The sequence below is a fragment of the Talpa europaea genome, assembly GCF_964194135.1.
Source record: "Talpa europaea genome assembly, chromosome: 12".
NCBI classification, from domain to species: Eukaryota; Metazoa; Chordata; class Mammalia; order Eulipotyphla; family Talpidae; genus Talpa; species Talpa europaea.
In genome coordinates this window covers 92,450,147-92,469,805 of record NC_140079.1, presented here as the reverse complement: position 1 = coordinate 92,469,805, position 19,659 = coordinate 92,450,147, and the positions used below count along the sequence as shown (strand labels likewise).

At 48.2% G+C, this 19,659-nt stretch overlaps 1 protein-coding gene across 1 annotated transcript in view; it reads right to left on the bottom strand.

The window, feature by feature from the left end:
• Positions 1–551: 551 nt before the first annotated feature.
• SYT17 (synaptotagmin 17) overlaps positions 552–19,659 on the bottom strand; it is a gene marked incomplete at both ends in the record, with an annotated part of 49,647 nt that continues 30,539 nt past the window's right edge. Inside the window, one exon of the mRNA XM_084249509.1 lies at positions 552–748. Within this exon, the coding sequence (XP_084105635.1) occupies positions 552–748 (197 nt within the window). The remainder of the gene's footprint in view (positions 749–19,659) is intronic.

The window sequence follows — 19,659 nt, the reverse complement described above, 5'->3', positions numbered from 1 at the left end:
GTTTCTTATACCGGAATAAATTTTGTCGCTATTTGGTTTCTCCAAATAGTCTAATCTATCACGTCCACTAAAGAGAAGACAAAGTACTTACATTTTGGGGGAAAGGTATCAGGTTTGAAGAACCCCAGGGAACAGCAGCTCGTCCAGAAGTTACCCACGGGTGAGCGCTTTGGGTGTGGGGTTGGGCCTCCCACACACTCACCAAACTCTTGGGAGATTTGTCTCCATGGAGGTTGGCAACCCTTTGGGAGGCCACTTCTCTGGCCTGAGGGTTGAAGTGCATTTTGGGGTGGGGGTGGCAACAAGAACAAGCACTGCCAATAAGTCTCACAGCAGAGCCTGTTCAGATCATGACATATGGATGGGACTTCCAGAAAGTTCTCTGGCCTTGATGATTGAGGGCGGCCATTTTATGATTAAAAGTCTGCTTCATCTCAGTTCTGAGAGGATTTGGGGTGTGTGTATGTGCAGGTATGGATGTAGTAGGTATGTGACAAATTTTCTTCCCTTTTTTTTGTTTAAACAAATGAAAGTGGCCTTTCCTCAGCCCCTCAGGTCACCTCTAGCGAGGCAGGAGACACTCGGTCACACTCGGCTCGCGATCGCAGGCTGTGCCACTGTTCCACGGCCGTGCGGTGGGTGTTGAGCATCCGCCGCCAGTGGTTGGATTCCGAGGGGCCGGAAGAGTACTGGCCGATGACAATCCTTCCGATGAAGGCGTTGCTGCTTTTCATGCTGTGACCAAACACTAGGGGAGAAGGCCAGAGGAAGGAGGGGAGCAGGGTAGGGTGGCAGAAACAAGACAGGCTTTGTTAGTTACCTGCTCCTTACTGCAAACCTGGGTCCTTCCTTTTAGGACTTTGTTTCTTTTAATGGCAAGAATTCCCCTGATTTCCTCATCTCTTCCTTCCATGTGTCTCTCCATCCCAGTGCACTGGGGCTCCTGCAGTGCCTCTCCATGTGAGGCATATTCCTGCCTCCCAGGAACAGCATTGGCTGCTGCTTCTGCCGAAAGCTGTGCTCCCTGCAATGTGCGGCTTAAAACTTACCCCCACGGCCTCATCACATTGTCCACGGAGCACTACAACTGGTTTGTTTAGTGGATTTTTCAGTCATCACTGACTGCATTTGAGCGCTTAAACCAGGGTTTCTCAATGGCTTTGCTGTTGACATTTGGGGCTGGATGATTCTTTGTTGTGGGGCTATCCTGTGCACTGTAGGATGCTTAACAGCACCCCTTCTCTCTAGTTACTTGATTCTAGTAGCTCTTCTCCCCAGTTGTCACAATCCCAAATCTCTCCAGACATGGTCCAACATCCCGGGGGTGGGGAGAGGGCAATTCATCATGGGTGAGAACTACTAGGTTTAGCCATGGGTCTGGGGGCGAGACAGCCTAGGTGAGTCCTGGCTCCGTCATCTGACTAGCTCTGCAGCTCAGTTTCATGGTTAGTTCTGTACAAACCTTTATAGCACTTTATCTCACAAGTCGTGGTCAGGTTTGATGAGATAACAAGTGTAAAATTCTCAGCACACAGAACCTAGCACTAGATAAAGTGCTTAATAAATGTTACACTGCTATTTTGATCCTAAATTTCTGTCTGTTGACCTTTTACAAAAGTGACCTCATGTTTCATCTATTCCAGGCAACGGGAGGCAAATTTTCTGAAAGCACTGGCTATGGCAATTTCTTCTACTCCTTGTTGTACTACTGCCTGTCTCTTTGAACGGCTTCACTGTTCATTCCAATGCAAGCTTAATTTGTCTTTCAAGACTAATGAGATGGTTAGCTTGATTTATCTTCCCAGCCAAGTTCCACCTAATTCTTTATCTGCATGCGGGCAGTCCGGGCATGCCATCTCACTAACGGGAAAGCAGGCTGTGCCTGTGTTATAAATGAAGGCCTACAGAATGGAAAATGTCACAGATTCACCCAGCAGGAGCTGAGCAAAGGCAGCCTGGATCCCAGGAGGGATGCCGATGATCAAATAAACCAGCTAAAATATTCAGCTGCAAACAGAGTCTGGACGCTAATGAGCCTCAGTTCTCCCCTGTGGGGTTCACTTCAAGAATCCCATAAAAATGGGGGGAAATAAGAAAAGTGGAAAAACAAAACCCCCATCCATTATCTAAAAACCAATAAGATCTAGGATTATCTATTTTATCTATTTTAGATTATCTAAAAACCAATAAGATCTAGGCTACATGAAAACACTACACAGTCTCAATCAAGAGTCTGGTACCTGCAGTTCTGTGGGCAAAAATTGGACCATGTATATTTTTTGTAGATTTGGTAAAGTGCTCAGTACACCCAGGTGGGCCTCATTTGTATAAATATTCCTTATATGGGGTTTTTGGAAAAGTCATGATGCATTTTTTCATAGAAAACATAGAAAAAATAACATCATGATTTTTCTGACAACCCAATAGACAGGAAGAATTAGGAAAGGAATTAAAGGAATTTTTGCTTAATAAAGGAAGTTGCTCAGGAGTTCTCTGGTACATTTGAAAAAAAAAATTTTTTTTGGTTTAGGACTTTTCCAAACACCTTGTGGGCCATGTAAGGTATAATCTCAGCAAACAATAGTAACTGATGAGTCCCCTTCTCTGTGGGCCTCGAATCTAAAGCAAGATACCATTATAACAACATTTTAGGCCCCACTTGGCTTTCTTCCTTAGGGGCAAAATATTCAATTTTCCTCTGGCTCATAATGCTCAAGAACAAAAATGCAGAAACATCTTGGCAAATGAGAATAGGTTTTACTTACTTGAGAAAGGAAGGAAAGGAAATTTTTAAGAAAGGAAATCTCAAGCACTTTCATACATTGCTGGGGAAAGAGGAAATCAAGGTAACTTTTAGGGGAGGTTCACTACTAGAATAAAAACGTTCTAACAGGAGACCCAGCAATTAATTCTATACTTCTAGGAATTTATCCCATAAAATTAGCTACACAAATGGACAAAGATATACATACAAGGATGTTTTCTATGATAGGGGTTGACAATCTATAGCAGTTCCAAGCCAAATCTGACCTGCTGTCTGTTCTTTTGTACACAAAGTTTTATTGGAACCTGGTCAAACCCACTTGCTTACATATACCTAAGGCTGCTTTTGGTACAGCAGCAGAGTCCAGCTGTTATGACTGGTTTGCTGACTCTTGTTCTAGAGCAATGTGAAAACAAAAAATCAAAAGTAACAAAAATGTCCACAAGAAAGTATAGCTGAGCCTGTGGGTGTCTGGACCATCTCTCAGCCTACCCTGGAGTAGCCACAAGTCCCGTGGCTCATGTCCCACCTTGATGACCCACAGTTTCCTGCCTGGGCCAGGTTAATCTAGATTAACAACGTGATTCAGAGTGGGGACCTTGGGCCACTCAATATCAACTTGGCCTTAGAAAGGGCTGGACCAGGGACCTCCCTGGTGGTGCAGAGGATTAAATCTCAGCACTATCAAGCTATAGGCAGCCACTGCAACATGAGTTTGATCCCTGGCCAGGGAGAAACCCACATGGCACAGCAGACCTCTCTTTTCTCCCCGCTGCTCCCCTCAGCAGTGTATTTCAGTAGATCCACCTGATCTACTCTCCACTCTGTCTCTGGTGAATCCTCTCAAACCGCCCCCCCTCCCCAGCTACACACCAGCTCTATATGCATAAATAAATAGATCTTTAAAAAAAAAAAAGGGCTGGACCAGTCACTCAGAGAGTCAGCTGTGCTCATGTGACTGACCCCAGTCAGCATCCTGGGCACCAAGAATGGAACGAGCAGCCACGGTTGGCAATACTCTGAGCATGTCGCCACTGTGGTTCTTGGGAGAATCAAGTGCTGTCCATACAACTCCAGTGGGCTCGAATCTGGTGTCTCCTGGGCTCTGCTCTCTACGCCTTTTCCTTTTGCTGATTTCAGCATAGCCAACAGCAGGCCAGCTTTCTGGTTCTGAGTTCTAGCGACCTGAGAGTCCCACTGAACCTGACAGTAATCTCGGGGACCTTCCCAGCTACAGTGATCCCCTTATCAAATGTGCCGACTGTCTTGCCTTCTCTTCCTGTCTGATGTCCCCACTTTTCTCAGCTACTGGGATCACTTCCACAGTTGCCTGCTTGTACCCAAGTTATTGTCTTGTCCCAAACTGGATCGGATTTGGGAGGCACCCAGACTAACACTGGGAGGGACTAATTACTATCTCATAGAACAATACCATGGAAACCAATGTCGCTGTTGAAAATGAGACAGACCTATATATATGAAATGGAAAAACCTTCAAGACTATTGCTAGGAGACAAAAGCAAGGTGCAAAAGAGTACATGTAAACACAATCTTTAAAAACTGTTAATATATGGACTAAAAACAACCTGGAGGAATGTTTGCCAAACTGTTAAGAGGGGCTCTCTCCATGGAGGGGAAACCAAGAGAACTTTCTGCTTTCTGTCTTATAGAAGTATAGGCAGTCTAACTTTTTTTACAAGTACAGATTATTTTGGAAAGAAAATAAAGGAAAAAAATAAGTCACTATTAGAGAATCCACATCTAACTCGCCAGAAGGAGAGGACGATTAAAAGGAAGTCTTATATCCTACGCTCGCTCCTTATCCCAATCTGCAAAGTAACTGGTCTTGGTGAATCACTTGGCCCTTGAAAGGTGGGAGCTTAAGTGATTCAGCTCTTCTGACAAGAAGCAGTCGCCCCGGTGTCCATCTGAGTTAATTGGCAGGCACCGGCACTTGCAAATCACTTGGTAAAAGCTCTGGCAATTTTAACAGTCTCTCAAAACCAAACATCTAAAATGCAAATTATAATAAGCTAAGTTGAAAAAAACTAATGACTTATATTATAAAAGTTGCCTGGGAGAATATCAAGATTTGCCATCACTGTAAATGACAGGGTGTGTGCTGTCAGGGAGGCGAGGAGTTAAGACAGGATACTTGGAGAATCCTCTAGGGGCTCAGGGACAGCGGGACAAAGGCCCTGGTCCCCTCCCCTTTATAGATAAGGAAACTACATTTGCAGCAAATAGCCCGTACATTCTTCATAACTGCATTCCTACATTCTTTGCAGCTAGAAATCTTGATGTCAGACACCCCATCCCAACTAGTCTTACCAGCTGTTGGCCACGACCACTAGTATGTTATTGGGCAGCGTATACATCCATCAGGCCTAAGTTACCTGGCAGCAACTTCCCAACCACCTTTACCAGAGCAGCGAAAAGGCATCAGAGCAGTTGAGCAGATCTCCCAAAGTCCACGCACAAAACCGATGAACATGACCTCACAGCCTGTCTCAAAGAATCTATTTACTTTTCATGGATTTAGACAGAGTTTGAATAAACTTGGTCAACTAGATTCCCCATCTGGAATAACTGAAAGTAATTTATTGAATTGTAACTACCAGACAGACAGAAAAACTTGCAAAAGAACAATGGAATGGGGCCAGGGAGAGTCACTATGTGATCATATATTTTCACAAGCATGACTGAATAATCGAGAAAGCTTCAATGTTCTGGTTAATGGGTCAGAGTAAGTATGAGGAGTTTCTATCAAACAGTTAAAATGCAAAGCCTTTTTAAAGTTGAAGGGAAGAACATTCAGCAGGAGCAATGTTCTTCACATGAAGCCCCTTCAGTGTCCTCCTGGGATGATCACAGGCCACGAAGCCCACCTTGCCCAGGCTCTCATACGGGGATCACTGTGTTCCTGGCCTTGCCTGGAAGAATCGCGAGCAGCCTGTGACTACAGCCCCAGGATCCATCACTGAGGGCCAGTTCTGCCTCCAGACAGGGCCTGGACACACCTGGCGTACTCTATTTTCTGGAATTTTAGACTCAACTTAGCTTGAAACAACACTCAACATGCTTGTTTGCCTCCATGGCACCCACTGTCATGGCAATTCAGGTTAGAAAAGCAACTGGCCACACAAATGCCCAATAAGAGGCACCTGCAGACTGCAAGAGTCGGCCTTGAAGGTACATGGAGAGTAACACGGCTTCACTAAGCACCTACTATGTGTATGGCCCATGGTGAAGCTTTTCACGTGGACTAACTCCATCTTTACACACCAACTCTCTAGAATGGGTTCTTTGCCTTCTGACCTACTGACATTTTGGGTCAGATCATTTGTTGTGGGGAAATGAGTGATGTTCAGCAGCACCCTGGCCTCTGGCCCCTCACCAATTGTGACAACCTAAGTCCCCCCAGACATGGCCAAAGCCCTGGGGTAACCTCTACCCTCTTGAGAACCACCTGCTCTAAGATGTTTGCTAACACTGACCCATTTTACAGGTGAGACCAAGGTCCAGAGAGGTAACGGGGAAGCAGGCCTGCTCTTGTCAAAATCTCGATGCCCTCAGCCCAGGAAGGGCGAGGGGAGGCTTTCCCATGTTGATATTTGCTGTAAAAATGAATTTGTTCTTGCCTGCAAGAGCTAAACTCTTGGGTTGCTAATTGAGTTTGCCAAAGCAGCCGGTTCTGGAAGGGAAGCTGGATGACTTAGAGTGTGGGTGTGATAAACACTGCAAATTAAAAGGAAAAAAAAAAAGTCCCCATCTTTACCCCGGGGAGCAGACCTGGCAGCTCCATTTTGCATGTTTGGTTCACAGGGTGATGCTCCCACTTCGGCTTCCAGCCTGCAAGCACAGAGCAAGGCTGTCCCCGGATCATGGCCAGAGGCCCGCCTCATCAACTCACCTCCTGTGCTGGCTTGAGCTGCTTCCCTAGTTCTGAACAAGATGCACTAAACCAGCAAGGCCCATCCTGCGCTGCTTCCCAGGGCTCCCTAGTTCCTCACCGCGAGACCCCCACACTTCATCTGGATGTTCACGAGTCCTCTCAACCCTCGGAGGAGCCCCCAAACAGTCCACACTCCGCTGTGTCCTCCCCTGGCCTCCCCCCTTCTGAGCCGCAACCAACAGGGAACTATTCTCTTTCCGATTTCTGCAAAATGTCCTCAAACAATAACACTCCCTCTTTTATCGTCTCTCTGAAGCCTAGCAGTTCTCTCACGGGTTTCTTGCAAGCCAGCTACAGGCCTTTCCTGGACCTCGGCTTCCACATTTAGACAATGGGTGGGAAGACGTAGATTTTAAGGCCTTTGCGGAGGTGACCTTTCTTTGGTTCTAGGAAATTCAATCTGTGACTTAAGAGTGATGTTTTTCAAGCTTTCTTGGCTCATTTTGTGATTCACCGCAGCTGCTCAGACAGAACTTTTTTCCCCATGTTTTTCCTTCCAACAGTCATTAGACAATGGAGATAAACAGTGTTATCATAATTAAACATCAGCAGTATGGAATCCCGAGTTCTGTCTACCAGGCCCCGAGCAAAATACTTTATATACATTTCCTGACTTAGCCCACACCACAAGCCTTTTGGGGAGGCACCCTTTGTATCCCCACTTTGCAGGTGGGGAGGAAGGGCCTCAGAGGGGTTACGAAGGTGAGTGTCCAAGGTCTCAGCCAGCACATCTCCCAGCTGGAAGCTCAAAGCTCAGAGTCTCCGAAGGAACACAGCCTCAGCCAGCGCCAACATGCAACATGGCAAGACTGGGAGTAGAGATCTATTTCCGGTAAAGGGAAGTTAGATCTTCCAGCTGACATGTAAGGGGAGAAGCAGCGACAGTCTGAATGGCCTGGAAACCAGCTCACCCCACCCCGGGTCCCACCGGCAGGTTTGCCGCCATCATCTGAACATGGCGCCTCTTCAGGCCAGCAGCCAGCAAGGGCAGCGACCTCCTGCTTGGGAACTGTTGGTATGAAGGTAACAGTGCCCCTGACACATTCTGCTTGCTTAGTGGATGTGTTCAACCACACAGCAAGCCTGTTTACAAGGTAAGTCCAGCAGGTCCTTTCACTCAGTGGATTTTTAAGAGCATTGACGAGAAAACCGATTCCCGGTGGGGGTCGCTGCGTGTGTGGTTTGCCAACTCTCTCCACACCTGTCAGGGTTTCTCTGGGTTTCGTATCCGTCACTTCGCTAACAGCATCACAGCATCAGTTTCTGAGAACCACGTGATGATGACATTAGTGAGACTTGTGCCCTTACTGTCATCTCCTTGGTCCTAGAAGCCACATAGCAGCATCCTGAGGATGGCCCTGGGAAGGGGCTTGGGTAGCTCGGGCGGGAAATTCTGGGATCTAGTACGGGGTGACCAGACTCCAGGTGGGCTCATCGCTTCACCCCTTGCCTTTAGACCCTTCACCCTATTTAACGTACGAGGCTGAGGATAGGGGCTCCTCACCCCCATATCAGCAGGCAACACTGGCCTGGAGCGTACTGCTGAATTCCAGGATTGCAGTGGCTCTCGGCTGAAGTCAACTCAGCCCCTCAAATGTGGCACTATCTGGAGATATTCTGGGCTGTGAGAATGGGTGGTGGGATGTGTGTGAACTGCTGGCATCAAGCGGGCAGAGGCCAGGGATGCCAGAGCATCCTACAGTGCATAGGTCAGGCCCACAACAAAGGATTATCTGGCCCCAAATGTTAAAATAAGAGCTGAGATTGAAAAACTCTGCTTTAACAGATGCGTTTGGGGGGCTCCTTTCATAATACCTCATCCACCGCCAAAGGAAAGTCATTGAGACACAAAAGGCTCAGCAGATCTCCAGGGAAAAAGAACAGGGGGACTTGGAGGGAGTGGGGCAAGTCACCTTGGCTGAGCTCAGAGGGCTTGGGAGCCCATCATGGAAGAAATGCCAGAATAACTTAGGGTGAGAGAGAATTGAGAAGCGGAGGAAGGGGCTTCAGGGAAATGATGCATGGCTTGTGAATTAGGCATCTTTCCCCTTCATCAAGATAGAAGCCAAGACTGAATTCTCTTTAAGAATTCCTCTGGGAGGCCTCCCTGGTGGCGCAAGGGGTTAAGCACCACATTGTGAAGCAATCCGCAGCCTCTGCAACATGAGCTCGATCCCCGGTCAGCCAGGGAGCAACCCACATGGCACAGCAGACCTCTCCTGTCTCGCCCACTGCTCCCCTCATCAGTGTATTTTAGTCACTCTGCCTGTTCTGTTCCCCGCTCTGTCTCTGGTGGATCCTCTCCCCCCCGCATCTCTGGCCTACACCCCAGCTCTCGTATGCATAAATAAATAAATCTCTAAAAAAAAATTCCTCTGCAGCCTCCCTGGTGGTGCAGGGGTGAAGTCTCAGCACTATGAAGCTATGGGCAGCCACTGCAGCATGAGTTCGATCCCTGGCCAGGGAGCTGACCCACATGGTGCAGCAGACCTCTCCTGTCTCGCCCGCTTACCCCCTCAGCAGTGTATTTCAGTAGATTCACTTGTTCTGCTCCCCACTGTCTCTGGTCAATCCTCTCACCCCCCCCCCTTTTCCGGCCTACATCCCAGCTCTTGTATGCATAAATAAAAATAAATCTTTAAAAAAAAATTCCTCGGGACCACTTCTTTGTCTCCGTGTGTGGAAACGAGGCCAGGTGGAGCCTGCGCTTATGAAGACAACATATGGGTGGAGAATCGCTCTCAGAGCTGTGTGAACTGACCATGTGACTATAATGTGCTTGCTTTTACATGAACCAAAATGCATACATCTGAGTGATTATCTTTGTGCATTTGTTCACAAAGATATCGCCTTGGAGGAAATGTTCTCTGTAAACTGTCTTCGGTGTTAGCTGCAAGACACTTGTTGGAGCTTTAGGGGGGTGATTAATCAAACCTTCCCCACCAATCTTCTAAAATAATTGAGAAGGGCCTCCCTGGTGGCGCAGCAGGTTGAGCGCAGCACTGTGAAGCTGTCTGCAGCCTCTGCAGTGTGGGTTCAATTCCTGGCCGGCCAGGGAGAGTCCCACATGGTGCGGCAGACCTCTCCTGCCTTGCCCACTGCTCCCCTCAGCAGTGTCTTCGGTTCATCTGCCTGTTCTGCTCTCCACTCTGTCTCTGGTGAATTCTCTCACCCTCCCACGCCTCTGGCCTAGTACCCCTGTGCTTGTATAAATAAATCAATCTTAAAAAAAAACAATTGAGAAAATAAAGGAGAAATATGGATACACAAACCACTTGGAAGACTTTTTTAAAGATACCAGTGCCCTGGTCTTACACCTAGAGATTCTGTTCATTGGTTTGGGGGGCAGGGCAGTGGGAATGGATGTTGGTTTGGGTGGGATATCAGTATTTTTCAAATTCTCCCCAAGTGATTCTTATGTACTGGCAGGTCAGAATCCTGGGTTGGAGGCAGATGAAAATGCCATTGGGTTGACAGCTTAGCTAGATTGCAGAAAGGAGCCTGTCCCGACGATTTGCTCTCCTTGAATTAAACCTCTAACCAGAACTGTGCATGGCTTGAGGTTGCCGCCTGTGGGTGGATGGCACGTCCCAGAGGGGGCTGAGACCTGATCCATCCACGGAAGGCCATGGACATCTAGATGCAAACCCTTCATTCCCAAATAAATAAGTCAACTCTCTTCTGGGAGGAGTGAATAAAGCTTTGAAAGAGAGCCCAGCAGTGTTACTTTAAGAAAAGGGCGGCATGGTGGCGCAGGGGTTAAAGTCTCAGCACTATCAAGCTATGCCCACTGGGGCATGAGTTCGATCCCCCACCAGGGAGCAACCACATGGCACAGCAGACCTTTCCTGTCTCGCTGCTGCACCTGTTCTGCAATGCACGCTGTCTCTGATAAAACCACCCCCCTCACCTCTGGCCTACACCCCAGTTCTTGTATGCATAAATAAATAAAAATGATTCTTTAAAAAAAAAAAAAAAAGGAAAAGGGAGGTAAAGTTTTTCCATAAGGGGCCAGATGCTAAGTATCTTAGGTTTCATGGGCCAGATATGGTCTCTGTCCTATTACTCTGCAAGGTGGCTGTGAGCAGCCAGACAACATGCCAGTGGTGAGCATGGCTGTGTGACGTAATGAAAGAGACATATTTGGTCTCTGCCCCCAGGTCCTAGCCCGGAGCTCCTACAACCCTTGTAATTTCCTGAGCGATAGGAGCATCTTTCCTTATATTTGGCCTCAGTTCCTGGTTCATGACACAAGAGTGTCTTAGACCCTTGGAATCTCTAGAGTGATGAGTGTCACTTTGAATATCAATGAGACAACTGCTGGCTGGGGTCTCTAGACCCTGAAATTTTACAGACAGGGATGCACAAAGTGTGGTCCCTTGGCCAGCAGCTTTAGCATCCTCTGGAACCTCTTAGAAATGCAAATTCTCAGGCCCATCACAGATCTGCTGAATCAGAAACTCTGGCAGAGAGGGCCAGCAATCTGTTTTAACAAATCTCTGAGCGATCCTGGTGCTGGAGCTCAGCGCCAGTCCTCAGCCAGGCTGCACATTATAATCACTCGGGAGCTTTCTTAACATGATGAGGGGGGTGTCCCTGGCCAACTGATTCCATGTCTAGAGATGGCAGCCAGACATCTGCATTTGTTAAGTTCCCCAGGAGGCCTTCATAGCGACCGTGCACTGCCCTCATGCAAATATTAACTTGGAATAGAAATAGAGACCCCTCCAAAGTACCTAGAGGAATCAACCTCATTTCTGATTTTTTTTTTAAAAAAAGGTGTTGCTGAGCTTGATCAATATGAGTCAATTAGCTTTTCATGAACTCAATCTGTAAAAGAACATATATGTTTTACTGCAAAGGGTGAAGAATTCTGCCATGTTTATTTATATTTTCTTTCAATGAGAGGCAAATCCTGGGGCTAACTTCAGAGAAGACTCAGACCCCTTTTGAATAATGGTACGATGGCTTACAGACTGGAACAGTGCTTAGAAGCCCTGGGTACAATCTCACTCAATCCTCACGATGACCTGGGAGATGGTTCAGATTGACTCTTTTTCCAGATCGGGAGACCAAGGCTCGGAGTGAAAGTGCAGTGGGCCAGACTGTCTGGAGGGAGCAGGGGAGCGCAGGCAGGGCTGCTGGACAGGAACTGTCTGGGGCTAGCTTCCTTCCCCAAACAAGGGGCTCCCTCCACACCCCCAGAAGAGAAGAATGTAATTCCCAAGAGCCCTGCAGTCTCTGGCGGCTAGCCTCCAGTCTGACCCCTCGAACTGCAGTCCTCTACACCCTGCTGGAGCTAACCCACCTGGGGTGCCTCCACCACTGCTCGCTCACGTCCGTGACATAAAGTGATGGGCTAATGCGTACAAGTCTTGAGAAGTGACAACCCCAAATGCCTCCAGATGTTGCTGAGGGACAAAATCAGCCCCAGCTGGGAACCACTCGTCTGACTGCTTTTCTGCGTCACCAGGTATTGCGTTTTGCCAGCCTCAACGTATTTATTTGTTGAATTCACCACAAGGACTGCTCTCATCAGGTGAATTCCAGGGGCCTGGAATTTGGTGCTATGGGATGCCCCAATGATGCTGAGGTAAAGGCAGAGGCACAGCTGTGCAGGGAGGCAGTGGAGCAGCACATCTGGCCCCAACAGGGTACCTGTAGCACCTGTGGCTGCATGGTCACCACAGTCCTTTCAGCATGGACAAGCAGCTGGACTACATTTCCCAGTCTCCCCTGCGGGAGTTCTAGCCAGCAGAGCGTGAATGGAAGTGGAGTTGAGACACAGAACTTCTGGGCCTACGTGTTAAAACTCCCCATGTAATCTTCAACTGTCTCCTCCCGGGGAAACCCTCCGGGTCTGAGAAGCTGGCAGAACCTCAAGAGGGAAGGTACCTGGGTGGCTGAACTGGCACTTGACAGACCACTCGTGTCTCAGTGCCAGCAAGAACCGAGCTGCTGCTGTGATAAACCACAAAACCTCGGTGGCTGTTGTATTACAGCAGCTGGCCTGACCTTAACTAGTTAGTGACTTTCAGCTAGTCCCCTAAGCTCTGAGTGTTTCCACCTCTATAGAATGGGGTCATTCTAGCAACGACCTTATTAGCTGTTGTGAGGAGCAACTGAGATAGCGCTGGGCAGTGCCTGGAACATAGTGAGGCTTTAATAAACACTGGCTGTTGCTGTTCACGGGAAGAAGAGCTATTCCTCGATCCTGCCCTCCCACCATCCTTAGTGATAACCTGGAAAAGAATGATTTGCCCCCATCCTGCAACACCTAAGGTACATATTGGGTTTTAGGGATACTTCTTGTAATGAGGCTGTCACTTTATCATGAGGTTGTCCAGGCATCTCTTAAGGGACCTGGCCCCTCCTTACTAAGAGGTCACCGAGAGGCCGGGGTGAACAAGGATGGGAGGGAACTCATTCTCACATCATCCAGAAGCTGCTTCTCCGGCCCCAATAAAATTAAACAGAATAAGATCTGAAAACAGATGCACAATGGGAACTCAGGCCCCCAGCCAGAGAATCTTTTCCCTGGGCCTGCTTTGTACTTAGGATCGCACAGGCAGTGGTGAGAGTTAAGCTCCTTTCAAAGACCCTCCCTCTTCTGGCCAGTGTGGGGCACCTGCACTTGCACAGAGGGAAGCAGAGCCCTTCTGCACACTCTGCTCAGTCTTCGCCCGTTGCTTTGCTTCGCCTGGCAGATGATGCCCTTGCCAAAGGTGATCTCCAGATATAATCACGACTCTAAGCCAATTGCGTTCTGTCCCGCTTCAGTGCAGGGTGCGAGGGGGCGAAGGTTCGGCAGAAACCCAGGCAAGCAGTTTTCATGTCAACTTACAAACAGGGGAAGGCAGAGAATCACACCCACTCAGCATCTGCTTCGTGCTCAGTGTCCTTGCACGCCAGTCATCCGCCCTCCGTGCAGGCAGGAGCCACATCTGTCTAGTTCACTGTTTCCCAGAGTTAGAGGCCTCAGGCTCACAGGCAGTACTTGATCAACCCCCACCATCCAAGCGTCTTTCCTGGCCTCACTTATGGCCACTGCCTACTGTGGCCCCTACAAGTCTCAGGTATACAGTAGGTGCTCAGTTAATCCTCATCTAAGCTTACCATGGCTGCTACTTATCATCCTGACCTCACTGCATAAATCACTCCCCTTGTTAATGCTGCTCTGCCACTTCCACCTTCTTTCTCTTCAACAAGCTCATTCTAATCTCAAGTCCTTTGCACCTGCCAGTCTCTCTGCCTAGAATGTTCCTCTCCCCCATCTTTGCACAGCCCACTCTTTCTCTGCTTTTCTTTCCCAGTGTAAAAATAATGCCCCAGGTCCTCTTTATTATTTAGGTGTTTATTTCTTATTTGTCTCACCCCCGCTAGTGTGAGAGAATGAATAATTTCTGACTTTCTGTATTTCTCCAGCCACAAGCACAGCCCCTCAACATAGCAGGAGCTTGACCGATATTTGAGGCCGTGTGACCCAGCCGCTGAAAGCTCAGACTCTGATCCAGACCTGAGGGTGAATCCTCGCTCCAGCACCTCGGGCAAGCCACTTACTGCCTCAGTTTCCTCAATCACCCAACAATCATGATGCCCACGTCACAGCATCGCAAGGAGGCTCACACGTTCATTCATGGGAACGCTTGGCACAGAGTCAGGCAGGTAGGAAGCCCTGCGCACGTGTTTGCAATTATTATTGTAAAAGACAGAATGAAGATGTATTGCACACGTCCACAAGATGGAAAATGGGGTCTGCTAAAGAAAACGCAGCAGACAAGCTCTGGGAATCAGGTTTTCTGATTTCTAAGCCAAAGTTATTTCCACTACAGTTAAAGGTTTCCTGCAAATGAAAGGCAGGTGGTGCTACAGCCTGTCCCCTGGGGGCCCTGGCATTTTAAAGGCTGACCTGCTCTGGCTGACTGACAGCTCTGGTTGGTGAAGTGAGGACAAGGCACTGGGCAGAGGGGGTATCTGGAAAGGCCACTCTTGGTTTCTGACTTTATTGCATGTACCAGCCTTCACCTTGCACCCACCTAGGTGCTGGGGTGCTGAGCCCCACTGTTTCCAGCCTCAGACATGAGACAAGGCTGAATCTGACCTTTGCATGCCCGCTCCAGCCAGTTCAGGCTCTGCAGGGACCCGTGTGGTTGGATAAATCCTCAGCTCCCTGGGGGTTTGCCTGGATCAAGAATCCATCCACAGGCACCACAATCATTAACAGCCATGCAAATGGAATAAAAAGCCCCGGGTGCCCTGGCAGCTGGCCTGGTCTTCAAAGGCTGCCATTAGAGCCCAAAATGATATTTAAGATCCAGCCAAGTTTTACCGCCTGGGTGGACTCTGGCAGCCTCCAGGAGTCCTCTGGAGGAGAGGAAGCGGCAGAGGTGCTGCTGCAGGCTTTATGCTCTGCCAGGACCGACCAGGATGACAGATCCCTGCTTCGACCTCCTGACCACTTGGCCAGACTTCTGCTTCTGTGCACAGCCAGGTTCAATGGCGCAATCTGCCGCGCACTCACTATGTGCCAGCACTGAGATCTACATACAAGGAAATCCTGGTTCAGAGGAATTCAGTAACTTGCCAAGTTAGACCATGGCCCCTTATGTCTAATCCAGCTGCAAGTCCTGTTAGCTACACCCCCAACATTATATCCCCTCTGAGTTACTTCTCTGGACCCATCTGTCACCTCCCTGGTCCAAGACACCATCACCTCTGTCCTGGTCCAGCGCCGCAGCCTCCAGATGGCCTCCTGGCTCCCTCTCTTGCTTTTCTACAACCCCTTCTCCACTCAATAGCCTGAATGATATTTTCTTTTTTTAAAAAAAGATTTATTTATTTATGCATACAAGAACTGGGGTACAGGCCAGAGGTGTGGGGGGTGAGAGGATTCACCAGAGACAGAGTGGGGAACAGAACAGGCAGGCTGACTGAAATACACTGCTGAGGGGAGCAGAGGGGAGAAAGGAGAGGTCTGCTGCACCATGTGGGCTGCTCCCTGGCTGGGCTGGGGATCGAACTCGCGCTGCAGAGGCTGCGGATAGCTTCACAGTGCTGTGCTTAACCCCTTGCGCCACCAGGGAGGCCCCTGGAATGATATTTTTTAATATTATCCAGCTCATATTTTGCTGCCTTGGTCAACACCTTCCAAAGTCTTCTCAAGGAGCTTAGTAAAAATACGAGTTTCTTGTGCCTCCTCTGGTGGCGCAGTGGTTGAGCTCTGGGCTGTGAAGCTGCCCGCAGCCTCTGCAGTGCCAGTTCGATACCTGGCCACCGGCGAGGGTCCCACAAGGTGCGACAGACCTCTCCTGCCGCCTGCTGCTCCCCTCAGCGGTGTATTTCGTCACTCTGCCTGTTCTGTTCCCTGCTCTGGCTCTGGTGAATTCTTTCACCCTCCCTCGTTTCTGACTGTACCCAGTGCTTGCATAAATAAATAAATAAATCTTTAAAAAAAGATACGAGTTTCTCATTCTACAGGTTCTACTTGAAGTGCCTGCTGCTGCTGTTCCAAACTCACACTCACTGCCTTCCCTGCTCTGGATGGATGGGAGTAATCTGGGTGAGCAGAGGAAAACCTCGCCATTCCAAGTGTGGGCCTCAGACCAGTTTAGGAGTCACCTGGAGCTAGTCAGAAATAAAGACTCAGGTGCCAGACTTACTCAGAATCTGCATTTTAACAAGACCTCAAGGATATATAAGCACATCAAAGTACAATAGCTGGAGTAAGGAGGGCTTGGAACCAAGCAGCCTGCGCCGGGAGTGATGTTCAGCCACTCAACAGCTGGTGATTTTGCACGAGTGACTAGTGACTTTCTGTGCAGAAACCACCTTACTCAAAGGGCAGTCTGGTCTTTGCCCTTGAGTCCTGAGAAGAAATCTCTGGGCTCCTGGAGTGTCTGTCAGGAGCATCTGTGTTTGCTGGGGCCTCTGGCCATGGGACTAACAGTATAATTTAGGATGAGAACTACAGGAATAGGAGGTGTCAGTTCAGACCCCTGGAGAAATTGGTGACAAAGAGTATGAGATGAACCTCTAGGGGGCGCTGTGGGCTGAAGGTCAGTCATCAGAGGCTATGTGATTGAACCCCAATAAAAACTCTGGTCACCAAAGTCTCGGTAAAGTTCCCTGGTTAGAAACATGCTTCATATGGTCTCACTCGGTGACCAGGGGTGATAATCCATGATTTCATGATTCTCTGAACACAAGCTCTGCCCTATGTCTCTGTCCTGGGCTGATTTTCACCTGTTTCCTTTTGCTACCAGAAAACTACACCCGTAAGTAGCACTTTCCTTAGGACTGAGTCTCTACTGTGAATTATTAAACCTCAAGGTAATCACTAGGACCCTGAATTTATAGTCAACTGGTTTGAAATAAGGGTGCAAGGGGTGGGGGACCCCTGAAGCTGCAGTTGCTGTCTAAAGTGAGGGCAGTCTTGTAAGGACTGTTTTCTTGAACTTTGCAATTGGTCCAACTCAATACACTTTCCTTCTCTGCTTCAGTTTCCCCACGGAAAAGCAGCATGGGATAGATCAAACATATGGTGTGAGACAATGAACACATAGGAGGTTCATGATAAATACAAGCACAGGGGTTCCCATTACTCAGATAAGGAAACTGAGGCTCAGAGAGGCAATGCAACTTAACCATATAATCACAGATTCTGAAGCCAGGTCAGGTCAGGGAAAGGAAGGATAGAGTGGTTCTGCTGAGCTGGGGGCACAGCAACCCATAAGGAACTGAGAGGTTCATTGGGGTGCCCATCCCCATCCCAAGGCTTCCTTTCTGAGAGACACATGACATGAGTATATGAATATTAGACTTTTTTGATATTGCACTATAGATCTGTTTTTCCCCCTTCTGTTCTTCTCCCCCAATCGTTTTATTCCCTGTTGATCAATCAGCGTCACTTTTCTTGATCTACATGTTCGATAACTTTTCCTCTGATGTGTCTGTTTTGCTATTGAGTCCATCTGATATTTTATTTCAGGTGTACTTTTCCATTCTAAAATTTCCATTTGGTTCTTTTGTGTGTCTTTTGTTTCTCTGTTGATGTTCTCTATCTTGCCATTGTTTTCAAGAGGGTTCACCCTTATTTGTTGGAGCATGGTTATAATATGTGTTTTAAAGTCTTTATCTGATAGTTCCAACATCTGGGTCATCTTCTGGTTGATCTTTGCTGACTATATTCTAAGAATTTGTCAGATTTTCCTGGTTCCTCATAAATCAATACTTTTGAAATGTATCTGGGAAATTTTGAATTTATGTTATGAGGTTCTAGGTCTTGTTTCAATGTTATTGAATATGGTTGTTTTTGTTTTTTTTTTTTTAAGTTGCAGCAAACAATTGATTCGATTAGGTTCAGAACACAAGTTCTACCCTGCCTTCCATGTTCCAATGTCAATTCAGTTTTCAAAATCTTTGCAGGTGCTATTCCTGGCTGTCCCCCAGGGGTCAGCTTGGAATCTGGGAAGTGAACTGCCCTGTAGTTAAGTTTGCCAAGTATCCTATGTACTGCTTAGAGGCATGTCCATTCCACCTGCACTTGGAAATAAGCCCAGGAGTTCACACTTAAGTGCAGGGGATTCATTCTTGAGCTGCTTCCTCTCTGTAGTCTTCCGTACACTTTGGTTCCCAAGAGCCCATTTTCATGGTCCTCTGGCTAGAAAGCAGCGCTTCAGCCTCCCCATCCTGCTTCTCATATCCTGTGACTTGGTCCGGAGCCAAGCGCCTCCTGCCAGCTCCTCTTGCACAAGCCAATCCCAGGGGATTGCAGGCAGCACCTACTGGCCTGATTCTGCGGCTGGGTTGGCAGGCACAGCTTTAGTGTCAATTCCTGGCTCCTGGAAACTATACCAGTTGGCAGTTTTGGGGTGATGGTGATTTAGGTGAGGGAGACAGTGGGAGATAATCGCAGGCAGCTGGGCTGAGCTATTAATCTTAAAAGTGCCATTGTTTCAACTCTAACTGAGATTATTAAAACAGCAGGTATGATTTTCCAACTGGTTACTTCTGGGAAGGATGGATCCATGGAGGTGCTGACTTACTCTTATTTCCATAATAGGAATGATTTGCTACATTTCACACAATAGAAAGTTAGGACTCAGAGAGCTGCCATCATTTACTTACGTCACACAGCTGGTTAATGACGGGCTAAGATTCAAACCCGAGTCTGCATAATTGCAGGGTTTGCTTCTCGATGACCATCATCATGTAGCTGCTATTTTTTTGAGCACTAACCATACAAAAGGTACCATGTAAAGCTTTTTATATGAAGTATTGATATTGGAAACTCATGTAACAGAGGAGGAAACTAAAATTCAGAAAAGTGTTTTCACTTGTCAAGATCACCCACACCTGCAAAGCAATAAAGGTGAACTTCAAATCAATCCACATTCTCTCTGGGAGGCAGAGCTGGGCCTGGGGCCCAGTAAGCCAGGCTGCAGGGGCTGCACAGAGGAAGCATCGCCGGGGTGGGTTGGGGCCAGGCACTAAGCAACATGTGTGCCCCAGGGCGAGACCACAGCATCTCTCCATTTCAAGGGGGTTTCTGACTTGCAGAATGGCCATGCCTACTCATACACTTCCTCTTCTCTCCTCTGCTAGAAACCCGCAGCCTCTCCCTGGCCTGCTTCCTAAGCCCTGACACTTTTTCAGCACATCCGCTGGTGCCTATTTAACCCTGGGGTCCACCCAGGCGGGAGGGCGGCGGCACTGTCCTCCAGACCTCCGTCTCACACTCCGCCATGCCTCCCCGCCCATCCCATCTCGCCAGCAGATTCAATTAACCAATTTGATGCTACAGCTGCAGAAAACCAAGCAATTATGGAAAACAGACCAGGTGCCTTGGAACTCACCCTCAGAGCGAGGCCTCCAAGCAGACAGAGGGTGGGGAGGGAGCCAGAACACTGTAGGCAGATGCTTGCCAATGAGGCTGCACCAG